General features: G+C 39.4%; 2 protein-coding genes across 3 annotated transcripts in view; both read left to right on the forward strand.

The window, feature by feature from the left end:
• slc5a5 (solute carrier family 5 member 5) overlaps nt 1-11,536 on the forward strand; it is a 16,745-nt gene extending 5,209 nt beyond the window's left edge. Inside the window, exons 1-16 of one of the 2 annotated variants that reach the window (XM_005730279.1) lie at nt 1,610-1,700; nt 1,874-2,298; nt 2,896-2,961; nt 3,140-3,191; nt 3,950-4,017; nt 4,452-4,606; nt 4,721-4,861; nt 5,930-6,059; nt 6,429-6,517; nt 6,861-6,973; nt 7,072-7,142; nt 7,513-7,599; nt 8,246-8,448; nt 8,571-8,668; nt 8,820-8,905; nt 10,362-11,536. In XM_005730279.1, coding sequence (XP_005730336.1) covers nt 1,933-2,298; nt 2,896-2,961; nt 3,140-3,191; nt 3,950-4,017; nt 4,452-4,606; nt 4,721-4,861; nt 5,930-6,059; nt 6,429-6,517; nt 6,861-6,973; nt 7,072-7,142; nt 7,513-7,599; nt 8,246-8,448; nt 8,571-8,668; nt 8,820-8,905; nt 10,362-10,430 — 1,794 coding nt within the window. In that variant the 5' untranslated portion in view covers nt 1,610-1,700; nt 1,874-1,932 and the 3' untranslated portion in view covers nt 10,431-11,536. Of the gene's footprint in view, nt 1-1,609; nt 1,701-1,873; nt 2,299-2,895; nt 2,962-3,139; nt 3,192-3,949; nt 4,018-4,451; nt 4,607-4,720; nt 4,862-5,929; nt 6,060-6,428; nt 6,518-6,860; nt 6,974-7,071; nt 7,143-7,512; nt 7,600-8,245; nt 8,449-8,570; nt 8,669-8,819; nt 8,906-10,361 lie in introns of those variants that run through there. The other variant, XM_005730278.1, reaches the window with a different exon arrangement.
• A 2,842-nt stretch (nt 11,537-14,378) lies between these two features.
• cluap1 (clusterin associated protein 1) lies at nt 14,379-21,164 on the forward strand. Its single transcript, XM_005730280.1, has 13 exons — nt 14,379-14,462; nt 14,960-15,027; nt 15,147-15,258; nt 15,447-15,531; nt 15,633-15,812; nt 18,546-18,641; nt 18,878-18,961; nt 19,062-19,195; nt 19,285-19,426; nt 19,576-19,648; nt 19,756-19,866; nt 20,118-20,167; nt 20,967-21,164. The coding sequence occupies exons 2-13, from the start codon at nt 15,006-15,008 to the stop codon at nt 21,141-21,143; spliced, it is 1,266 nt and encodes a 421-aa protein (XP_005730337.1). The 5' UTR covers nt 14,379-14,462; nt 14,960-15,005; the 3' UTR covers nt 21,144-21,164.
• Nucleotides 21,165-22,367: the final 1,203 nt, after the last annotated feature.

The following is a 22,367-nucleotide window of genomic DNA, read 5'->3' on the forward strand; positions in this document are numbered from 1 at the left end:
CCAGTGTGTGAATGTGTGTGTGAATGGGTGGATGACTGGATATGTAAAGCGCTTTGGGGTCCTTAGGGACTAGAAAAGCGCTATACAAATGCAGGCCATATGGAGGGGGGCTGAGGGAACCTCAGGGTGGGGGAGGTGGTAAGTGGTCCAGAGTCAAATCTGTTGAAAAACAGATTCAAGTCGTTGCCCACCACTGGTCAATAGACACTGTGGCTCCTCTATTGTCCTAGAAGTGTCCAGAGATTTCTTTCAGCAGGGCCTTCAGGTCTTCTTGTACCTTCTTGGTAGAAACTAGTGGTGCAACAGATCAAAAGTCTCACGGATCAGATCACGTTTTTTCCGTCACAGATCGGATCAATTTTCAGATCAGCAGAAAAAAAAGAAGACAAAAATTTAACTCGCCATTTACTTATTTAAACAACGCGGTTACAGGTTCTCTGGATGTGGTGATGAAAAGTCCCAAAGGGAGTAGAAGACATGGAATTACTCTACAGGTTGTAGTTCAAATAAAAGATGACCAAGAGAGTCGGGGGAAAAAGCTTAAAACACAAAGAAAAAGAAAAAGAAAAGAAAAACGAGCTGGGAGCTGAGGTAACAAGCTGCCTGTGGCCCCACCTTGGAAAAAAAAAAAGCTCACCTTCAGATGCTTTCTGTGCTGCTGAAGTAAAGTCAGGTTTTGCGTGCTTAGCAGGAGTTGCCGCGGTGTTATCCATGGATGATGAACAAGGATCACTCAGAAGTGTTCGTCTATGCTCTCATGTCAGGCGCTTCAGCTGATAGTTTTTTCTCCCCAGGACATAGCTTACATATTATTGTAATATTCTCGTCTGCTTGTTTCAGAAAAGTGAAGAGAGGGGAATATGTCCATTTCAAAAAACAGCCACACGCTTCAGCCGAGTCCGACATCTTCCGCTTTAGAATACAACTATGCAGCAAACTGGCGCGAAATGACGTGCACCTGCACTACAGCGATGTTAAATCAGCAGTTTACTTCTAAGTTTAGAAGATAAATTATTGAAATTAAATAATGATATTCAGCGGGTTTAATTATTTTACAATATAACACAAGTACTTTGTAAGTAACTGTAATTAAAATACCTAAAAATGAACAGTAATTAGTTACTCTACTTTTTCAGTGGAAAAGTAATTTAATTACAGAAACGCGTTACTTAGTAACGCATTACACCCAACACTGTATATATATATATGTGTGTGTGTGTGTGTGTGTGTGTGTGTGTGTGTGTGTGTGTGTGTGTGGTGGGGATGCTGTCGCATTGTAAACAGTGTAAGACTTAAGTGTAAGTGTAAGACTGGTTAAAATGATTTCACAACATGTTAAAAACAAGTCTAAGCACAGCAAACTGCATGTGGTTTCCTGTTTTATTTCACGTTCATGCAAGAGGGTGACACATGAAACACTTATCTGACTTTGATCATCCTATACTCTGCTACGACAGGGGCCAGGTCCTGCACAGCTTGCATTTCTGTTAGGGCTAATAGAGAATTCACACCTGTGGCCAATTTAGAATTACCAATTATGCCCGGCCCACTAACTGCAAGTGTTAGACTGTAGGAGGAAACCAGACTACCTGGAGAAATCCCAAGCAGACACACAGAAACACATGACAAACACAAAAGCTCTACAGTGAAAGGCAGCAGCCAGATTATGAATTTGAACGTAGGAAACTTCTTGCTGTGAGGTAACAGTGCTGCCACCATGCCGCCCAAATCAGTTTTCAAAAATGTTGCATTTAGTTGACTTTAAGAATTCTCACAGTGTTTATATTTAAAATACATTAATATGAATTTAAAATGACTATTTCAAACTTCAGGAGTTATTTGGTTGCTAATTGGATGTAATTCCCGCTGACAGATTCACCAAACATCCTGACTGTGGAGAAATCTAGAGGGCTGAGATTATCAAACTCAATAATGGAAGGCCAGTCTGCTAGTGAGCCATCCGGACCAGGTTTTGTTTTGGCTGACTATGCAGTCTTTGCTGCCATGTTATTGGTTTCTGTGGCGATAGGACTTTTCCAGGCCCTGAAGAAAAGGCCAAGAGAAGCAACTGCTGACGACTTCTTCACTGGGGGCCGGAGCTTGCCAGCGATTCCTGTTGGCTTGTCTCTCTGTGCCAGTTTCATGTCAGCAGTCCAGGTTCTGGGTGTTCCTTCTGAAGGTTTTCGCTATGGCTTCAAATTCCTCTACATGTGCCTCGGACAAAGCATCAACTCCTTGCTGACAGCTTACCTGTTCCTGCCGGTTTTCTTTCGACTGGGCATCACCAGCACCAATCAGGTTCTAATGACCTAATAGTCATTGCCTCATTTATTTTATGAAGGAAATGAGTATATTTCAGTCTTCTGAATTGTTTTAATTCATTCATGATGCACATAATTATAATTAGATGATTCTATGTAACATAATTCTGCGAAACCCTTTCACACTAAGATAAATTGCTATGGAAATATCTCTTGCATGTCACATGTCTATATAACAAACTTTCATTGTGAATTGCAAATTTTGTATGTTTTTTTTTTTATTAAATCACATATTTCTTATATTTCATATGACCTCATTGCAATGATTAACAAATAAAAATTAACAAATTCAAAAGTGTATAAATATGGATTACATTGTGCAATTATCAAAGTAACAGGAGCAATAATTTTATTTGCCACTGATGATTGAGTGGCTGCTAATTTTAGAACAATATAATAAAAATAGTTTGATTTGAGGATTTTTATTAACGAAACATGACAATGTATTTATCAACAGCGAAGTAATAGAATTTATCTGACCAAGTGTTGAAAGGTGCCTGTAGTCCTTCAAACATGGTGAATATAGGGGGTGAAGAAGGATGAGGTTATAACACCGACCATCTGCCTGTCACAGTATCTGAGGATGAGATTTGGCAGAGGGATGCAGCTGCTGGGGAGCATTCAGTTTCTCGTTGCCACGGTAAGACAGACAATGTAATGTTCTCTGTTGGATTGAAGAATTTGGAGCTCACAAAGACATTTTTTATTTTCAAATTCTTCTCATATTTATTCATCTTCAGGCAAACCTAGTGGCTTCAATCCTTTAACCCAGTGTTTATCACCTTTTTGCTGCTTTGCTTGAATTTCCTCTCTCACAGCTGCTTTACACAGGGATTGTCATCTACGCGCCAGCTTTAATTCTGAATCAAGGTAGGTGAGGTCTAAACATGCTCCTCTGTTTTCATAGGATATTTTCATTTATTTGACACTTTGTCATACTGGAGAACACATGTGTATTTATAGCACCAGACGTTTTGCTCCTTATCAGTGTTGACTCAGCTAAACCGTTTATTTCTGAGAAGAGGATGTGTGGAATAAATTTAAGGGAAATATGTGTTACAAAAATGAATGTTTAAACAGTGATAAGAAATATCTGAACAGTGATAGGAAAGGGTGACATTAAACCTGACACTAAGACCTGCTGCACTGACTTTTTATGAAACTTTTTAATTAAGTATCTTTGCTCAAAACTCAAGAAGGCAAATTTAATTACTGTATGTATGATATTTAGTACCGTCTTTTAGTACTTTAGTTCTTTAGTACTGTCTTCTTTCTCTCTCCCCGGTCGTGGGAGATGGCCCCGCCCCTCCCTGAGCCTGGTTCTGCCGGAGGTTTCTTCCTGTTAAAAGGGAGTTTTTCCTTCCCACTGTTGCCAAAGTGCTTGCTCATATGATTGTTGGGTTTTTCTCTGTATGTATTATTGTAGGGTCTACCTTACAATATAAAGTGCCTTGAGGCAACTGTTGTTGTGATTTGGCGCTGTATAAATAAAATAACTTGAATTGAATTAATACCAGAAATCATTTTTACTTTTTTACCATAAATTTGTGGATGGTTTTCACACATTATTAATGACTGGTTCTTGTAGTTTACAAATAAAGCTGTTGTTTCATTCACTGTTTTTGTAGCTACTGGACTCAACATATGGGCATCCCTATTTTCTACTGGGCTCATCTGCACCTTGTACACCACACTGGTAAGAAGACTGCTTTAATATTCTCATCAAACAAGTAAGCATGCAGCATCAGACCAACACCTGTTTCAGAGTTCAGTGTTCATTTAAAAATGCCTTGTTGGCTCATTTGTGCAGGATGTATTTCAAAATAAGATGCCTAAACAAAAATAAAATGTAAAGTAAGTTGTCTAGATAAAACTAGCAGATTATTTTGGTTTTGGGGGATGTTTTTTCTCGTGGTAGATGTCTTTTAACCTCAGACTTCTCTGAGAATAAAAATGCTGTTACTGTATATCTAACACAGAGCAGTAAACTGAAATCAGAGATTAAAACACAAACATTCAGCTGACATCGTGTTTCAGGTTTTGTATTAAGTTTTAACTCCGTACACAAAGTTATTAAGGTGCAAACATTTGTCTCATGCTCTGTTTCTGTCTCCTCTCATCTCTGTATAGGGTGGAATAAAAGCTGTGATCTGGACTGATGTATTCCAGATCATTGTCATGTTGTTGGGCTTTGTGGCCATTTACATCCATGGCACAGTCCTGGTTGGTGGTCCTGCACAAGTACTGAGGATTGCAAACAATGGATCACGCATTAATTTTAATGAGTAAAAAACATTTTTAATTATGAATGTCTTTATAAATGTACATTAGTGTGCGACTACATCTTGATACAAAAAGACTGAACAAGTCACTGCAAATGCTACTTGGATCTTCCACAGTTTTAGCTTTGACCCACGGCATCGCTACACATTCTGGAGCCTCTCTGTTGGGGGTGCATTGGTTTGGCTGTCCATGTACGGAGTGAACCAAGCACAAGTCCAGCGATACATCTCCTGTCGATCAGAGAGAGCGGCCCAGTGGTGAGTGAACACCTACATGCTGAAACAGACAGACTATGACACAAGCATAGTATCCATGAAATCTGATTATGTTTCAGTTATAATAGCTGAAACGTAACCAACCACTGAAAAGCCATGCGACAAGACAAGGAAGAGGTCAGTCAGAGTTTCAAATAATAAGGTCAGCATGTGTTTAACTAACCCCATGAGCCAAGAGCTCAGGCTTCAGACTGGCTCTGCATGATGTCAGTCAGAGGGGATGTCCCCAACATGGTTGTCTCACACACACAGATTAACAAAATGGACCTGTAGCCTAAAAGTTGCCAGTCTGAGGCCAGTTTACTGTTGGTGCTATGGGCTGACCATAGATGCTATTGTAGCCATGTATACATTGTCTCAAAATATGTTGCATCAAACATTGTTGTGGCTCTACAGTTTGCATCAATACTCTGCTGTCGTTCGTCTTTTTAAATGTGCTATTCTCTGACTGCTTTTGTGCCATTTCCCTGTTTCTGATTTTTCAAAACTCTCCAACTTTGGACTGAATAGCCTCGTCTTCTAAAATCCTCATGAAAGCTCTGACATCTTTGTTTATCTAATGGTTTAAAATAGCTTTAATAAGAAGACTTTTGTCATTTAATTATGGATGCAAGGTAGATTGTTTCACAGTGACTCCCTCAGAACACTATCATTATTTTTCAGGTGTCTGCTATTGTGGTCCTCATTCATGTTTTCTCAAAGTGAGAGGACTGTCCAGGTCTGATAGTTCAGACACTAGTTCTTCTTAATAGGCACTTGATATTATAAAGCATTGTTGTCCTACAGACATTACATATCCATCGATTTGGGTTTTTTAATTATGATATTTGCATGTACATATACTGATTACACTTAAGAAGGAATGTGTTATTATGACAATGAACATCTCCATATATTAACCAGCAATTCTTTGTAATGTAAATTTACTTCCAAGCATAGATGGATATCTAATTCAAGTTTTAGATTAAAATTTATAATAACAGTTTTTCACTTTTCCCACACCAGTAAGTAGGAAGTGGAAACACTCATCATGTTTGGTTTCATTTTCAGGGCACTGTTTGTGAACCAAGTGGGTCTGTGCCTCATTGTGAGCAGTGCAGCAACCTGTGGCATCGTCATGTTTGCTTTTTACAACACGTGTGATCCACTGAAGTCTGGGAGGATTTCTAAACCTGACCTGGTAATCAGATTACTTTCATTTTGTACTGAGCAACGAAATATTTAATGAGTCAGTTTTAAGATGTTTCTTGAGATGCAGACATTTGTTCTTAGCTAAACTCATTTTATTGTTAAATTAGGCTAATGGCTAAATGGAATATTTTACTTAGTTGCATATTGAGGTATACAGTAAATATCCATATTGTACAAGGAAAAAAACAAACAAACAAATACGGACATTTCTATTATCTCAGCAGGGCCTTTATGTGGCCAAGACTGAATACCACTAATAACTAGTGTGTTTTGGTATGCTTGTATGTTACATGCCAGATGTACTTGTTTATTGTTGGGGTTTTTTTTGGTTTTTTTACTCTTTATGCATCTGATGAAGCTTATGCCGTACTTTGTGCTGGACATATTCCAAAATTACCCGGGCTTCCCAGGTCTTTTCCTCGCCTGTGCATACAGCGGGACTTTGAGGTATCCAAATCTACGTTTCTTTAAACCTTACCTGAAGCAGGTATGTCCCTCACATTACAAGGAGCCAGCATAAATAACTTCGCTTGAGACATTTCGTAACTTGTGTGATCGTTTAAGGCTATTTGAGGTTTAAAGACAGAAAACTCTTCAGTCTTCAAGTGAATGTGAGGAAATATCAGACTAAACTACATATCCTCTGTTAACATCTAACATTCATCATATGCATGTTACATCTTTTACATACTGTATACATATATATTACACATTTTTATGCACAAGAAAGAACCATCAAATAATGAGCTGCCACTATGAGATTAATGTTAATCAAGCCTCTTTTTAACAGTACGGCTTCCACAAGCATCAATGCCATGGCTGCGGTGACGATGGAGGATATCCTGCACCCCTATCTGCTTCACATGACACAGAAGAAACTGATGCTGGTTTCCAGAGGACTGTGTAGGCTGACTATACCACTTACTGCTGTAATGTTTTAGTCCCAGATTCTTAGAATAAGTCATATTCAGCAATAATGCATTTTGAACCTTTTCTCTAAGCACTCCTGTATGGTGGTGGTTGTATCTTGGTGGCTGCACTCTCCTCCCTAGTGAACTGGGGAGTTCTTCAGGTAATAATATCATAATCAATCATTTTACCAAAGACTTTTGCAATTTTTAACAAAAATGATAAAACAATAGTTGTTGTTATACAACTATTGTTGTTGTCATACATGAAACCCAGATAATGTTGGAAGACTGTGTAAAAGTTGCAGTTTCAGATGTGCCACACACAGCAGGAGGTATTTTGAAACTTCAGAAATGTTAGATGCACTTTTCTCACATGGGCACCGTAATTCAGGCATGCAGTGCATATGTAAGAGATATAAGACAGTTACATTTTTGACCTGAGTAACTAATTACAGATAAGATTTATACTGTACTCTGTAACAAAGGTTTTTGGGTTGATTTTCGAACGTACCATTTATCTTCTCTCTTTAGGGATCATTTACTGTCATGGGTGTGGTCAGCGGCCCATTACTTGGAGTGTTTATTTTGGGAATATTTTTCCCAGCAGCAAACAGACTGGTGAGTGACTGGTAAAGAAATGATCTACAAATACTTCCAAGAAGCACATGTACTTAGATTAAATTCACAGGTAAAAGCCAAACGACTTAAACAATTGCCTGAATTGTATTCTCTTTAATCTAAAAATATCAGGAGAATGTCTCAAACTAAATTGCATAATACTCGATGGAAATTTTGAAACGTATTTCTTGAAAATATAACAATTATTAACTTGAATGTTTGCCATGTATTAATGTAGACATCTATCTTATCTATTAAGGAAGACTTGGGTGTTAGTCACAGATCCATGATGAATCTGTGTTACTGTTAACACCACTCCTTTGTTCGGACACGTCACATAAAACATTTTAAAGCAGCAACTTTGTGAGCTCTCGTTTAATAGTGAAACAGTTAAAAAGCAGTTCACACTCATCGCTCTTGACACAGCACCTTGATATTGTTCTGTTAGCCAGACAACTTTCCCTGGAAATTTATCAGTGCACATATTTACTTTCTGAATTCCTTACATTTAAGGAGGTCCCACTGACCTGGAGTGTGTGTTACCTCACATGGGCCATTACTGTTTTTCACAGCGACACTGTGCTACAGGTAAACATTTTAGAAACCAGCTGGCCATGGATGCTCATTTGCTTTATCTGTGTTTCAGGGGGCATTCACGGGGATATTAGCTGGCTTCCTTGTCTCTATGTGGCTAGCTGTAGGTTCAACTCTGTATCCACCCAGTGAGGAGACCATGGGTGTCCTGCCCAGCTTAGCAGGTTCCTGTGAATCCATAAACACCACCCAGAGTAGCATAGCTATCGAAGACCAGCACTCTGTCTCCACCCGGCTTCACCCCAATAACCAGGGGTCAGTGAGTTCAGTGAGGCTTAAACGTACATGCTAGTTTATAATAATAATAATAATGATAATAATAATAATAATAATAATAGTAATAATAATAGTTGTTACCCTGTTTTTCCCAAAACTAGGGGCCTGTTAAACTTCTACTCCATGTCCTACCTTTACTTCGGTGCCATGGCAACTAGTTCAGTTGTACTTGTCGGTGTAATTGTGAGCTACGCAACAGGTAAAAAGCTGTTATTGTGTTTGTAAAACTGCTGATTCACAGTGCTTTTATTTGATTTCAAGATAATAAAAGTGCACACGCTTCAGATATGCCAAAGCAATCAAACAGTGCATTTAAAACATATTACGCCATTCTTTTTCTCTCAACACAGGCCCAACAAAGAGGGAGAACATTAAAGAAGGTTTGTTATGGTGGGACCTGAAAAAGAAGAAAGTGGAGGGTTCCCCTAAAAACAGAGTAAGTCCTGTATGACTGTCCTGCACAGTCAATGACTGTACTTTCCATAGTCCTTGTGCACAACCAGGACTATGGACTGTGCACAGCAGCCCTAAATACTGTTAGAACATGTGAAGGGGGCTCAAAGGATATTTTTTCCCACTCAGATGTCAGTTATGTTTACATGTATTACATTTGTCTTATTTCCATGGGAAAATGTACAAAAGAAAATGAATTTATTAATTAATCTGTTTTAAAAGGTAATTGTTGCTTTATAACTCAACAGGTGACTTCAAAGTGGAATATGGAATATGGTGTTAGTGTAAACACAGAAATTATGATCAGTCTGTTAAAGATTTCTTGTCCAAGAAGTTTTCACTTTCCCTTATTTTAAGTGTGTACTCATCAGCCATTTTGTTAGCTACACCTTGGAAGTACTAGGTCAGTTTTTGGTTTTTTTGGTTTTTATCACAGTAGCCTTAATTCTTTATGACACAGATTCAATAAAGTGTTGGAAACATTCCTCAGAAATTTTGGTCCATATTGATGTGACAGCATCACACAGCTGCTGCAGATTATTCGCTGCAAATCTTCCCTTCCACCACATCCCAAAGGTGCTTTATTCTATGTTTATAACAGTAGAGGCCATTGGAGTACAGTGAACTCACTGTCACATTCAAGAAGTCAGTTTGATCAGCAACGATACTCTGGCTGGCTGTGGGGATTCGACGTTGCTCTGTTGGTAATAAGTGGCCCAAAACATGACAAGAATATTCTTGTCCTTACACCATTACACGCCAAGTCTGAACTGTCAGTACAAAGCAGGATGAATCCATTCTTTCATGTTGTTTACACCAAATTCTGACCCTAAAATCTGAACGTTGCAGAATGTTGTTCTTAATCTTCTATTGCCTAAGCTTGGTGGGCAAATTTACAGGCTGTTTCCTGTTCTATGCTGACAGGAATAGAGGTATTCATTGTGGTCTTCTCCTGCTGTGTTGTGCTTTGAAAGATGCTCTTCTGCAAATCTTAGTTGTAGCAACTGATATTTGCGTTGCTGTCACTTTCCTATCAGCTGAAAGCAGCCAGCCATTCTCCTTTGACCTCTGACATCATCAAAGCATTTTCCCCCAGGGAACTGGGGGAACTCTTTCTCAGACCATTGTCTGTAAACTTTGGAGCTTGTTGTGTGGGAAAATCCCAGCAAATCAGTAGTTTCTGAAATACACCACCTGACACTACAACATTTTTCTTTCCTATTCTGATGCTTGTTTTGAATTTTAGCAGGTCGTCTTAACTGTGCTTACATTCCTAAATGCATTGAGCTGCTGCTACCTGATTGATTATACATTAGTTAAAAGCAGTTGAATAGGTGTAACAAAGTTAGTGCATAAAGAAGGCATTATTGTAGATTTGTGTCAGTCTCTTGCTTTATTTTTAAACTTTTTCTCTAACTGTGGTTCTGTTTTATTTTCAGGAGGGAGACAAAGTGTCAGAAGAACTACAGTGTGTGTCTTTGATGACAATGGACAAGCAGGATGCATGAAGGGGAAGGAGACCAAAGAGACAGCAGAAAATAAAGTCACTGCACAGTCTATAGCTGTTAGAAGACTACTGATCCCACTGGAACACATCACGGTGCTATCTTCTCTCTATCGGCACTAATACATTTAGGTGTTGTTTTCATTTTCAAAGTGTTTCTCTCTATATATTTTGGTTCTAAGTCTGCCTCATATTTTAAGTTACACCTGTGCCAAGAAACTATAAGTGCAGACTATCAGAGGTGATGAAAGGCTCTTTCATGGGAACTCTCATTCTGGTATGTTCCATATTCCTAACAATGCACACCTGCACTTCAACCAGCATTAACCGACATGTGGGCAGGTACACGGGATATGCTTAAACTGTAATTCAACCCTTGCTTCCTCATTCAGCAATCATTTAACATCTGCTCGAATGAGCCTAAAACTTCCTCCTAAAGAATGAGGGGATTTTTCCCTTTAATAATGTACCAGTTATGACTTTCTACTTAACTGTGGACTGCAGGTGTACCTCTAAATAAACTAAGATCAATCTTACACAATTATACAAAAAGACATCTGAGAAATAAAAAGAAAACCTTCGAAGCAAAAGTAACCCCATGTGTGTAAACAAGAAAAATAAAGGGGTAAAACAAGCTATTGTTCAGTTCAGTCCCCTCAGAGGTTGGAGTTCAGCTTTATTTCATTATGCTGCACTTGTTTTCTGCTGCCATGCAACATTACAAACACACCCCATTAGCACAACACAGAACACCCTCTTTGTACTGTCAGTTTCACACTTCACCCTAAATACACAGCAGATAAAACAAAATTCTACACCACAACACCTGTGACTGCATCCACACCTAAAGTCTCCTGACAGAAAGTGAACTGTTATTGCTGGGTATTTATTGGGTCGTGGTATTGACACGAACAGTGATATTTATTGTGAGATGTGTCCCTCTGGAATCTTGTGTGCAATAAATATACAACTAAATGAATAAACTTTAGTCTCAAAAATGAGACGAATGTAAGAAACAGGCTGAAGAGGATTGTTTTGTGTATGATGACCCCTGCTGATCATTTACAGTCACTAAAAAAAACGCAGAGAAGAAAAACCACCCACGCATGACTGCATCCATCATGGCTGCCAACTACACACAAATCAATGAGAACGAAAGTGCTTATAACACAGTAATTTCATTTATTGCATTTTAAATCAACCTTTCATCCATGGTGGCCTTACAAAAGTAAACATATTTCGTCACACTCCGATAAGCTGGCAGGAATGACTGCAGTTCAGTCTTTAAAGCGGTGAGGTTGTGCTTCCGTGCACGTTTGTCCTGAATCCCTCAAACGCCTCCATGTTGTCGCATGAGCTACTGGGTTTCTTCACCACTCATCGGCGGCCCTGTTAGAGTCCTCGTCGGCTACAGCACAGTCCAGGCGCTGCACACCGGGAAGCGCCAGGTCCCGTTCGTTAAGCTTTTCCAGAAACGACGAAAGGAGTCGTTTATTCAAATGGTCCGTCAGCGTCCTTTCCTCTTCGACCCGTTCCTTGGTCACGTTTCTATCCGGCTCCGCTTCCTCGGTTTCGGTATCCGCGCCAGGCTGCTGCGGAGGGCCGGACCGGTGGTTCAAGGACAAGACGTTCGACTGCTCGCCTTCCCCGGGCTCCTGCTCTGTCCAGCTCCCGCCGTCCGCCCCCGATTCGGTCTCCATCCGTGATATTAAAGTGGTCTGCAGGGCGGCATTCTCCAGCTCTTTCAGGCGCTTACTGTGGAGGCCGCTGGCTGGAAGTTCATTGCCAGACGAGTTGTTCTTGTTATGATGGGCCTCGCCGGTCTGCTCCATCATGCTCTGCGTCTCTTTCTTCTTCTGGGGGTTTAGCGGCCAGCTAGTGTCTTTGAATCTCACTACTGCCCTCTTCTGGAAGAGGCTTGCTCTAATCTCAGATTGGTTCCCTCCACTGCACTGTCCTGAATGCCCTTGCTGATACACGTTTTGTATCTTTTTTGGTGTTTCACTAAAGACTAAAGTGATGTTTGATTAGATTTTCAGCATGTTAAACTTTAGTCAGAAGAAGAAAAATATTACACATCCACAGATAATGATAACGCACCCTGCAGAAAAAACGAACAATCCGTCAAATCAAAAATCTTGGTTCACAGAGAGATTTCCTCTACATCAGGGGCGTCAAACACAGGGCTTGGGGGGACAGAATCGGAGCGCCAAAGTCTGCCTGACCAGAATGCTTTGGAAAAATGTGAAGGAGGGCATAGATTTTGGATTGTATTTTCACAAGTTTTACAGCTTTTTTAATTGATAAACTCCTCACTCATACCCATCCATACTGCACTTTTGTCATAGATAAATGACAGAAAAGTTCCTGCTTTTCCACTAACTACTATATGTACTATAGAAATCTATATCGAATAAAAGAACTTTTCAAGGGCGGTGTATTTACTATTTTACACCTTTTATCATGGACGAAACAGGATATTCTTTTCCTATATAAAGATAATTCAGGGTTTAGATGTTTACCTAAATGTCTTTACAATGACAGAAAGGGGAGTTTCGCTGGTTTCACTTGGTTCACTTACGATCAAAGTTAGCTGCACATGTCCCACAATGAAAAATCTGTTTGACATCCCTGCTCTACACACTTCACACAAATGCAGGAAAAATGCACTCTTCCACATTTCAATAAGACTTTTTATTCAAATGATAATTCTGAAGCATTTTATTTGACTTTTTCCATCTTGTGCTGCTTTACGTTCAACTAAAGATGCAAATACTGTGCTTTCCACTTTATATTTGAAAGTTTAGTTTAGGTTTCTACAGATCTAATGTAAAAATCCAATGACTACAGTTATGTAGCCTAAACTATGGGGGGTGCTTCCCAGTCCAATCTGTCGTTTTTACTAACCATAATGTTCTTTTCTTTGCCAAATGATTAACACTTCTCTCCAGTGCCTGTTTCCATATACCTTTTATTCAAAAACTTTTAATTGGGTATTAATAGTTGCTTTTAACCAAAGTATTTCTTTGATATATTTTTAATACACCCACCTTTTTATGTTTTTGGCAAATGATTTGGTATTAACATGCAAATCTGCTTTGTTTTATGTTTTGGGACACTGTGTAAAATGTAGAATTCAATGATTTTGGAAATCTCATAAGCCCACATTTTATTCCCAATAGAACATAGAAAGTTTCCATTTATTTCTTTATTTTTTACAGTTGTGCCACAATGGCACACAACTACACTGTATAGAGTAGAATTGTGGATTTGACATCAACCTGAAATGCACACCTCAGATGTCCCTACAGTTCTTGGACATAATATCAAGGCTTAGGGTTGAATGGCAACAGCATATAATAAATATAGCCCCTTGAAAGTAACACATCCTGTCTTGTTTTCTCCCATCTACTCGAATGTTTCTAACCCATGAACAGAAAAATCCTGAAACGTTTCAATGATGATTTTGGTTTCTTTGAATTATTGTAGAACACTCTTAAAATCCTGCTCACTGGTAACAATCCTATTGCCCACAGAGCAGAGTATAAATATAAAACTTCTTCACATTTTAAACCAATAATCTATGTGAATATTTTTCTGATACCCTGTGAGTGTTTCTTGTTTATACATTCCTCTTTTAGTTTGGTTTTTTTCGTTTTCTTCCCAGTCACTGTGTTGGTTAGTTCCTGTGCAACCTTTGCAAACAGCGAGGGAAACATAAATTTTATAAGTGTAAAAAAAAAAAAGATAATTATAAAAGTATAGAAAACATAGTCATAAAAGGTGTAAATTAAAAACCTTTTTAAAAATTTATTGTAGTGTAAAACAAGTGTACACTACTCCTACTTATATATATATATGTACAGCACAGTCTTGGTGATGCACACCGTGAAGTCCCCCGCCCACGGTTTGCGTAAGCTATTTTATCGCAGATAGTATTTTTGAGTGCATTGAGCTTCCGTAGAAGATTTTGGTTTCCATAGAGACCGTCTCTCATAGCGGCCACCGATCACTTAGCTTGGAACAACTAGAACAGGTAATGATGCCCGAAACACAACGTGTTACGTTTAATAACAGCTAACTTCATCGTTGAAAATATATATACTGTCTTTTCACTGATTAACCTAAGGTTAGCCAAAAACTACAAAAAGCGATAGCTTTCTACTCACTTAAATCCTGCTACGAGCTAGCTATGCTTTGTAGTCATAAACATGCTGCTTAAACTACACCAAGATTAGGGTTCACATATAACATACGGTGTCCTGTGCGGGAATACAAATCAGCGGGGAAATCGTCGGTGATTCTATCACAGTTGGTTTTACAGTTTTTTAAAATAGTGACTGAAGTCTGTATTTTAGCATCTGCTGATATGCACAAAGTTTTATGTCGTGAATGATAATCACGTCAGCTCTAATTTAATAAACCCCAAACACTAAATTCTCACTGAAAACCTGCCAGTCTCGGAGAGAAACCTACGTGCACAGTCGGTAGCTCGTCTGCTGTTAACACATGCTCTTTCTTTTTTCCTGCTAGAGGACAAAGTGGTCTAAGCTTTGGCGCACAGTGCAATCGGCTGAAAATGTCTTTCCGAGATTTAAGAAGTAAGTGTTGTTTACTGTCTGCTCGTCGCTGTTTGTAGTGACCACTTTTTTGGTTTGTTTATTTGTTTTAAGAAGATAACTGAGTGAGAAGTTAATTGGAGTTTTATGTTATGTGTCAGATTTCACAGAAATGATGAGGGCCTTGGGATATCCTCGCTTGATCTCTATGGAGAACTTCAGGACTCCAAATTTCTCTCTTGTGGCAGAAATCCTGAAATGGCTTGTGAAGAGGTATGCTTGAGCCTAAAAAAAGTCAAATTGTTTATCTAAATAATACTGCCACTGTTCTGTCCTCCACATTTTTCTGTCTGCATTTGGACACGGCCATGTTAAAGCATCATGATTCTAGTGGAGGATACTGTGATATATTTTTGCTTTTCTTTGCCTTTTGCACCCTTTCATTCTTTTCATCCTTATAGATATGAACCTCAGAGTGATGTTCCTACTGATGTGGACACAGAAGCTGACAGGATATTCTTCATCAAGGCTGTGGCCCAGTTCATGGTGACGTATTCTTGGAAGTTTTTTATAGACTGTAGAGTTTATTCTTGGCAAATGAACGTCTGTTATTACTGCATCTTAAACAGTGTCTCCTTGTGTTCCAGGCAACAAAGGCTCACATCAAGCTGAACACTAAGCGTCTCTACCAGGCTGACGGCTATGCAGTGAAAGAGATGCTGAAGATCACCTCAGTCCTGTACAGTGCTATGAAAACCAAGCAGATGGCTCTGGGAGACAAAGTTGAGCAGGACAACAGCAAGTTCAAGTTTGACCTTGGCTCTCGGGTGAGGTGCAAACTACGCTGTGTGTAATGTTATGCCAGTTTTACTAAATCCTCAGTCACATACTTTATTTACATTATGAGACTCTCATTCCTGTGGAATTTAAAAAAGAAAATGGGCACTGGGTGACATTTAATTTGGGGAAGTGTTTGAAACCAAGATAAATTAAAGCAAACACCATATATGCAGTGTTTCAGAATGAAACAGCAATTCTTATTTCCTCACCAGAGCCACTTCTGCTAACTGCAGCTGTAAAATGTCTCAGCGATGAGCAAAGTCTACTAAATGTTCTGAGGATGCTGTGTATTCAGATCCCAACAACAAGTATAAAACTGTCAGTGTTAGCACGTTGTCTAATTAATGTGGCTAACACTAATAAATGGCTTTAATCTTATGAACAGCACAGGGCTGTACGTTGTGTTTTTACATTACCTTTTGTGCTTCAGTGCAGGATAAATTGAGCTTTTTGCATTTACTTGCGTTTCTGTTTCTGTTATTATACAATGGAACAACTGTGAATTGGTGACACAGACATGGCTGGTTAAGACTCTATTCACCAGCAGTCACTTCCAAACATTTTCCAAGCTGTTCATCTGCAAAGTATTGTGATAGAATCACCATGCACACAAATGTAAGACAATAGATACTTAGGTTTTGACGTAAACTGAATAATTAATGTTAGAAGAAACAGATTGTCTTAATTTTCCTTAAGATTGAGTCTTAGTACTAAATTGTATCCAGCTCTGACATACAGTGCTGTGCAAAAGTCTTTTTTGTACAATTCTAACAAGCTTAATTTTGTGTGACCACCTTTTATTCTTCAACACAGCCTGAACTCCGTTAGCCAAGTTTTCTTCTAATTTCTGAGTTATTCTCAGGAATAGTTCTCCAGGCTTCTTGAAGGACATTCAGTGTTTTTCTTTGAATGTTCACTGTCTTTTGTTTGGTTTTCTGTCCAGACGAGCCCACACTGCTTCAAGAATGTTGAGGTCCGGGCTCTGGGAGGGCCAATCCATGGCTAATAAGTGTAATTTGTAGTCCTGTAAATGTGCCTGTCTTTTTCCACATTTCTGTTTTGACAGACAGTGATTTTTGTCTACTGTAGATGTGCTCCTATGCAGTCCAAGATCGAATGACCTATGTATCTGTCGAATGCTGACTGGCTGACAAGTTGGCCAGAAAAGGGAAGGAAGCAACAGGAGGGTTCAAAGGGAATGTGAGAACCGCAAAAAAACTCTTCAAATATTAAAAAAAAATATATAGTATGAGAAGTACAGACAGCGGCTGTAGTGGACACGTTTCATTGTTTTCAACACTCGGTTTCACTTCAGATTTTTTTATGTTACAACTTCACTCTTCTCCACTGCTGGCTGATCGACCAACAACAGAACAAACAAGAATTGCCTACAGACTAGTTGCACCACATACTTTGTAGGCTGTCTACATCAACAACAAAGCTCTCTGCAGGAGACGGGCCATCCAGGGACATAAATTCAAGAATAGTTCTCCAAGCTCCTCAAAGGACATTCAAAGCTCTGCTTTGGATGCTGGCTGTCTTTTGTTTAGGTTTTCTGGCAAGATGATTCCACACTGCTTCAATAATGTTGAGATACGGGATCTGGGAAGGTCAGTTCATGTCTGATAGTGCTCCTCTGTTTTTCTTCTACACTGGCAGTGTGTTTGAAATCATTGCCATGCTAAAAAGGAAGTCGCTGACAATCAAACGCCTTCCAGATGGTATTGCATGGCAGATCAAAAACTGATGGTTCTTTTCTGTTCCCATTTTACTATAAATATTGACAAGATCCACATCACCACTGGCTGAAATGCAGCCTCCAACCATGACAGAGCCTCTACAGTGTTTTACACATGGCTGTAGACACTGCTGTACCTCTCTCATAACCCCTGAACATATTGGCAGTGATTCGCTTCATAAGACGTGTTGTCACTAATTTTTAGTGCAGGTCTTGTGTAATTTGTTATGCTTCAGCCTTTTCTTACTGAAGCTTTGGTAAACGATAGCTGCATTACTGAAAGGTCTCAGGTCTTGTATCATGTCTTTGCTGGATTTTCTTTTGTTTTATTCCTTAAGGACATAACTTTCAGACACTGTGCACCTTTTTTGGCCTAAATTATTTTTTTAGGCCTGTTGGCCTGGTTTCCTTAGATATGGCACATTTTCAACTAATAGTTCTTTTGTTGTTGCAAAAATCCTTTTTATGCCTGTCAAACAGTGTTTTTGTCTTTGACATTTTTTGTATTATATTTTGCGACAGACTCTTAGTTATAAAGGTCTCAAGACCACTTTTGAAAATCCTAACAAGGGCTGGCTTCTTGGTAATAAAGTATATTTTTAAATGAAGGGTGGCTTTTGCACAGCTCTGTATACGGATGTATATCCAACACTTTAACCTGTGCTTTTCGTCCCACATCCTATGCACCGTCCCGCAAAAATAACAAGTGTACAAGTATAAATAGAAACAAGGATGTTTCTGCAGTGTGTGCTCTACAAGACTATAAATCAAGCTGTACAATAACCAGGTGGTATCTTTAATCTACACAAACCATATTATTTACTTTTTAATCTTTGCTTTATATCATTTAAAACATTGTTTTTACATGGAGATAGCTTTTTCTACGTGTTTGTTATTTTTAATTTTTAAAAATCAATATTATAGTAAATCCTTGGTAGAGGAAAAAACTTTCTGATTAGCTCTCACGTTGTCTTTATTCTAGATTTCAGATCTTAAAGCAGCTCGGCAGCTGGCATCCGAGGTCACGTCCAAAGGAGCATCCTTATATGACTTACTGGGGAAGGAGGTGGACTTAAGGGTAAGGGGAAAACATGGATATGATTTTAAGAAACGGTGACTAACTTAACTAACATTTTAATGTTCGGCTGTTCAAATCTGAGTGCTGGTGAGCTCAGTAACATTTTTAAAAATTTTTTACAGTAAATATAATTTCAGATGAACGTAGTTGTACAATTATAGGGCTGTCTCTTTGAAAGACATCATTCAGTAGCACAGGGGTTTACTTTGCTGTCTTTATTTTCACTTTGCTCACAGGAAATGAGAAGTGCAGCCATTGCCAGACCTCTGGAGATCATTGAGACTGAAAAGGCCCTGAGAGCTGCCATCAAGGAGGTTTTGGTCTGTAATTTTGGTAGCAGATTTCAAAATTCACAGGGGACATGCTTATACCTCCCAAGTACCGTAATGCTGACTTTGTTGCTATGTCTTTGTGTTAAAGAAAAGTGTGGATAAGACCAAAGACATGCTGAATAACGTTGTTTCCGATGAGGCCACTCTGGATGGCAAGATAGAAAAGAAGAAGCAGGAGTTGGAGAGGAATCGGAAAAGGCTCCAGACCCTGCAGAGTGTCAGGTGGGTATGAAGTTTTCTCTCCTCAACTAAAAACAAGTCTTTAAACAAAACTTAGACAAACAGGTTATTGTTCTTCCTTAACCTCTTAGACCAGCGTTCATGGATGAATACGAGAAGATCGAGGAAGATCTGCAGAAACACTATGAGACCTACGTGGAGAAGTTCAGAAACCTCTCCTTTCTGGAGTCTCAGCTTAATGAGTACCACAGACTGGAACAGGAGAGGTTTGAGGTGCGTGAATATACAATATGCAAAACATTTTTTCTCAAATGTTCTACAAATGAATGTCCCATAAAATTGTATGACTAACATTCATACAATTTGTCCCAGTCATGCACATGCAAACTTTATGTCTGTGTTATTTTCTTTCTCCGCTGCAGGAAGCTGAAAACACTCTGAGGTTAATGCAGAGCAAACTGAGAGAAGAGGAAAGGGAGCTGATGAAGAGTTCCTGTAAGATAAACAAACACACAGAGTTAAAGACAAAAACCTGTCGCACAATCCCATCCAAACCTTTCTATAACTTTTCACACTACTTTCACACGATATGTCGTCTACAGTGAAAGACGAGGACTCGGACATAGACGTTCCCGAGGATGAAGGTTCAGACAGTGACATGGAGGAATTGCGTCCCACTAAGCCACATCTCACACGAAATGGCCTCATGACAGGTATGCAGACTGGGGATAGCCACATCCATGTTATGATCAATTCTCACCTGCATAAAGTGAAGCCATTATTTAAGTAGATGGTCTGGTTGTTTACTGTGTCTAAGTGCTTTCTATCAAACATCACACATATTCATGCTGCAGTGTTTAATGTAGACACCGATTGGTTCTCAAAAAACCAAAGAACATCAAGCCATGCAATAACAACACCTTTCACGTTCCTTGAACATTGCCTCCTTCTGTCCCTCCTTTAGGCAGAGGAGCACGTTTCATCGGGAACATGCAGGGTGGTGACAGTGATGAGGTTAGTAATCTTTTAACTTCCTCGGTTTCTTTTTCTCCTCTTTTGCTGAGCTATACTTGAGTTCTTTTGTGTTGATTTTGGCTTGCAGGTGTCCCAGATGGTGCTCACTGCTCATGACTTGCACTTTAACCTTTATCTGTCATTTCTAGCTGATTCTCCTGTTCAATCTCTGATCAGTTTCTTCCCCGTTTTCGGTTTCCAACTTGTTATCTAAGGCCCTTTTAGCTGTTTCCAGAACATCATTCCCCCATAAGAAAAAACACCGGAAAGGAAAGGTTTGTGCCGGACCAAGATCTAGTTCACTCCCCTTTTCCTCTTCGTGCATCTAAAAGAAAAATCCATTCTCAAATCCTCATACAGTAGGGAATATCCCACATGACATAGCCTGATGATTATGTTCAAGCTACTCCAGACAGAAAAGCAGAAGTGGGTCCAAAGCCTTTGTAAAGCCCTTTTTAAACATTTATTTCTGTTATTTCCATTACCAGTCTTGTGATTTCATTGTACACTGATGTAGCTACAGGCATAGAACTGTTTCTCATCCAGAGAAGATTTTAACCATTTCATTTTTTAACTATGATGGTGTTTCTGAGTTGGATTACAGGGTGGATTTTTCATGTACTGCAGGAGCTCCCTTTAAACGAGTCATGGACGTGGTTATGCCCCCCCACACCCAAATCCCTTTTCTGATGAACATAGCGATTTCTGTTGTGGTTTCACGTTTTGTGTTGGAAATATTTTCAGTCGTGCATTGGACTGGACTCTAATTGTTGTGGTCATTATTCACTGCTGTTCCCAGACTGAAGATAGTGAGATTGATGTGGACGAGGATGATGAGGAAGATGACGAAGGTGAGGAGGAGGAGAGCAAGGATTTGGAGGACGAGAGCTTGGAGGACCCCATATCCAGGGGTCCTCGACCCTCAAGAGGGGGTATGAGGCCCCCCCTGCTTGAGGAAAGTGACAATGACTTCTGAATAAAGAACACTCACACATGATGAGCTCCAGCTAGTTTTTATTCCAGCTCTAGTTAGACCGTCCAAGAAATATGCATTATTGTTTCACAGCGTGCTGTTTTTGAAACTTAATTGTCAATATAGTTCATGTTCTTTGATATTTGAGTAAAATATTTGTCATAATAAAATATTAAATATTTTATTTTAACATGTCCTCTGTGTGTTGTGACATTTTATTGTTCTCTGAGGGAGTCAACCATATTTTGAAATTTTATACTTTATATGGCACAACATTTGAGTAGTTTTCACACCTCTGTAGCCATTAAATAAATGACTGACTAGTGGTGAAGAATCTTTTAGGTTTTTTTTAGTTTAGGTGCTCAAAATATGACAAAAAATAGACATATAGGGATAAATGAAAGGTGGAGAAAAAAAGAAACTGTTGCAATTCTGAAGATTTGCAGCAGTCAGTGCTTGATATAAGTATGTAAGGTCCATTGATTACCTACAGTGATGCAAAGTGTGGTGAGGTGGATTAAAAAACAAACCTCATTTACCCTGGACATTAAAGACAAAGCTAAGATGGCCACAGTCAAATGATAAAACTGGGTTTACCTGTATTAGCCAACTGGCTGATCTACACCATGGCTGCAGTGATCATGGAGATGCTTGGCTACAAGATGAACAGCCACAAAGAGTAGTATCCTCCATAGAGAAAGAGACTAGAGGCCAAGATCAAGGTAGCACAGAGGGAAGTTAACCAACTATCAGAGCTGAAGAAAGGGGTGTCTAAGACGTGGCTGCACAAATAAACCAGCTGCTAGTAGATGACACACACCCGGAATGGCTAACTGAAGGCCAGACAGTTCTGATCCCCGAGCATCCCTAGAAGAGGCCGGTTTCATCCAACTACTGGAAAAAACCTGCCTCAGTATGACATGGAAGCTCCTGTCAGGCATCATAACAGCTGAGAAGAACAGGCTTGTGGATCAATACATGAGCAGGGCACAGAAAGGAACTGGCAGTAATACCAGAGGGGCAAAACAGACAGATACAGAACAGCCGCTTGAGACTGCAAGACCAGACTGACCCACCTGTGCACTGTCTGGATTAACTACAAGAAGGCCTATCACTCAGTGCCCCACACATGGATCATGGAATTCCTAGAAGCGTACAATATCAACAGGACTCTAAGAGCATTCCTCAGGAACTCATTGGGAATGCGGCAAAAGACACTAGAGGCCA

Source organism: Pundamilia nyererei, unplaced genomic scaffold (genome assembly GCF_000239375.1).
Source record: "Pundamilia nyererei isolate P.nyererei 1_Seehausen unplaced genomic scaffold, PunNye1.0 scaffold00036, whole genome shotgun sequence".
Classification (NCBI taxonomy): domain Eukaryota; kingdom Metazoa; phylum Chordata; class Actinopteri; order Cichliformes; family Cichlidae; genus Pundamilia; species Pundamilia nyererei.

Excerpts from the sequence above, each read along its gene's own strand:
- cluap1 (XM_005730280.1), top strand. The coding sequence starts at position 15,006 with ATGTCTTTCCGAGATTTAAGAA. Across the intron at positions 15,259-15,446 it reads CTGAAATGGCTTGTGAAGAG|ATATGAACCTCAGAGTGATG; the intron begins GTATGCTTGAGC and ends TCATCCTTATAG. Across the intron at positions 20,168-20,966 it reads AGGGTGGTGACAGTGATGAG|ACTGAAGATAGTGAGATTGA; the intron begins GTTAGTAATCTT and ends TGCTGTTCCCAG.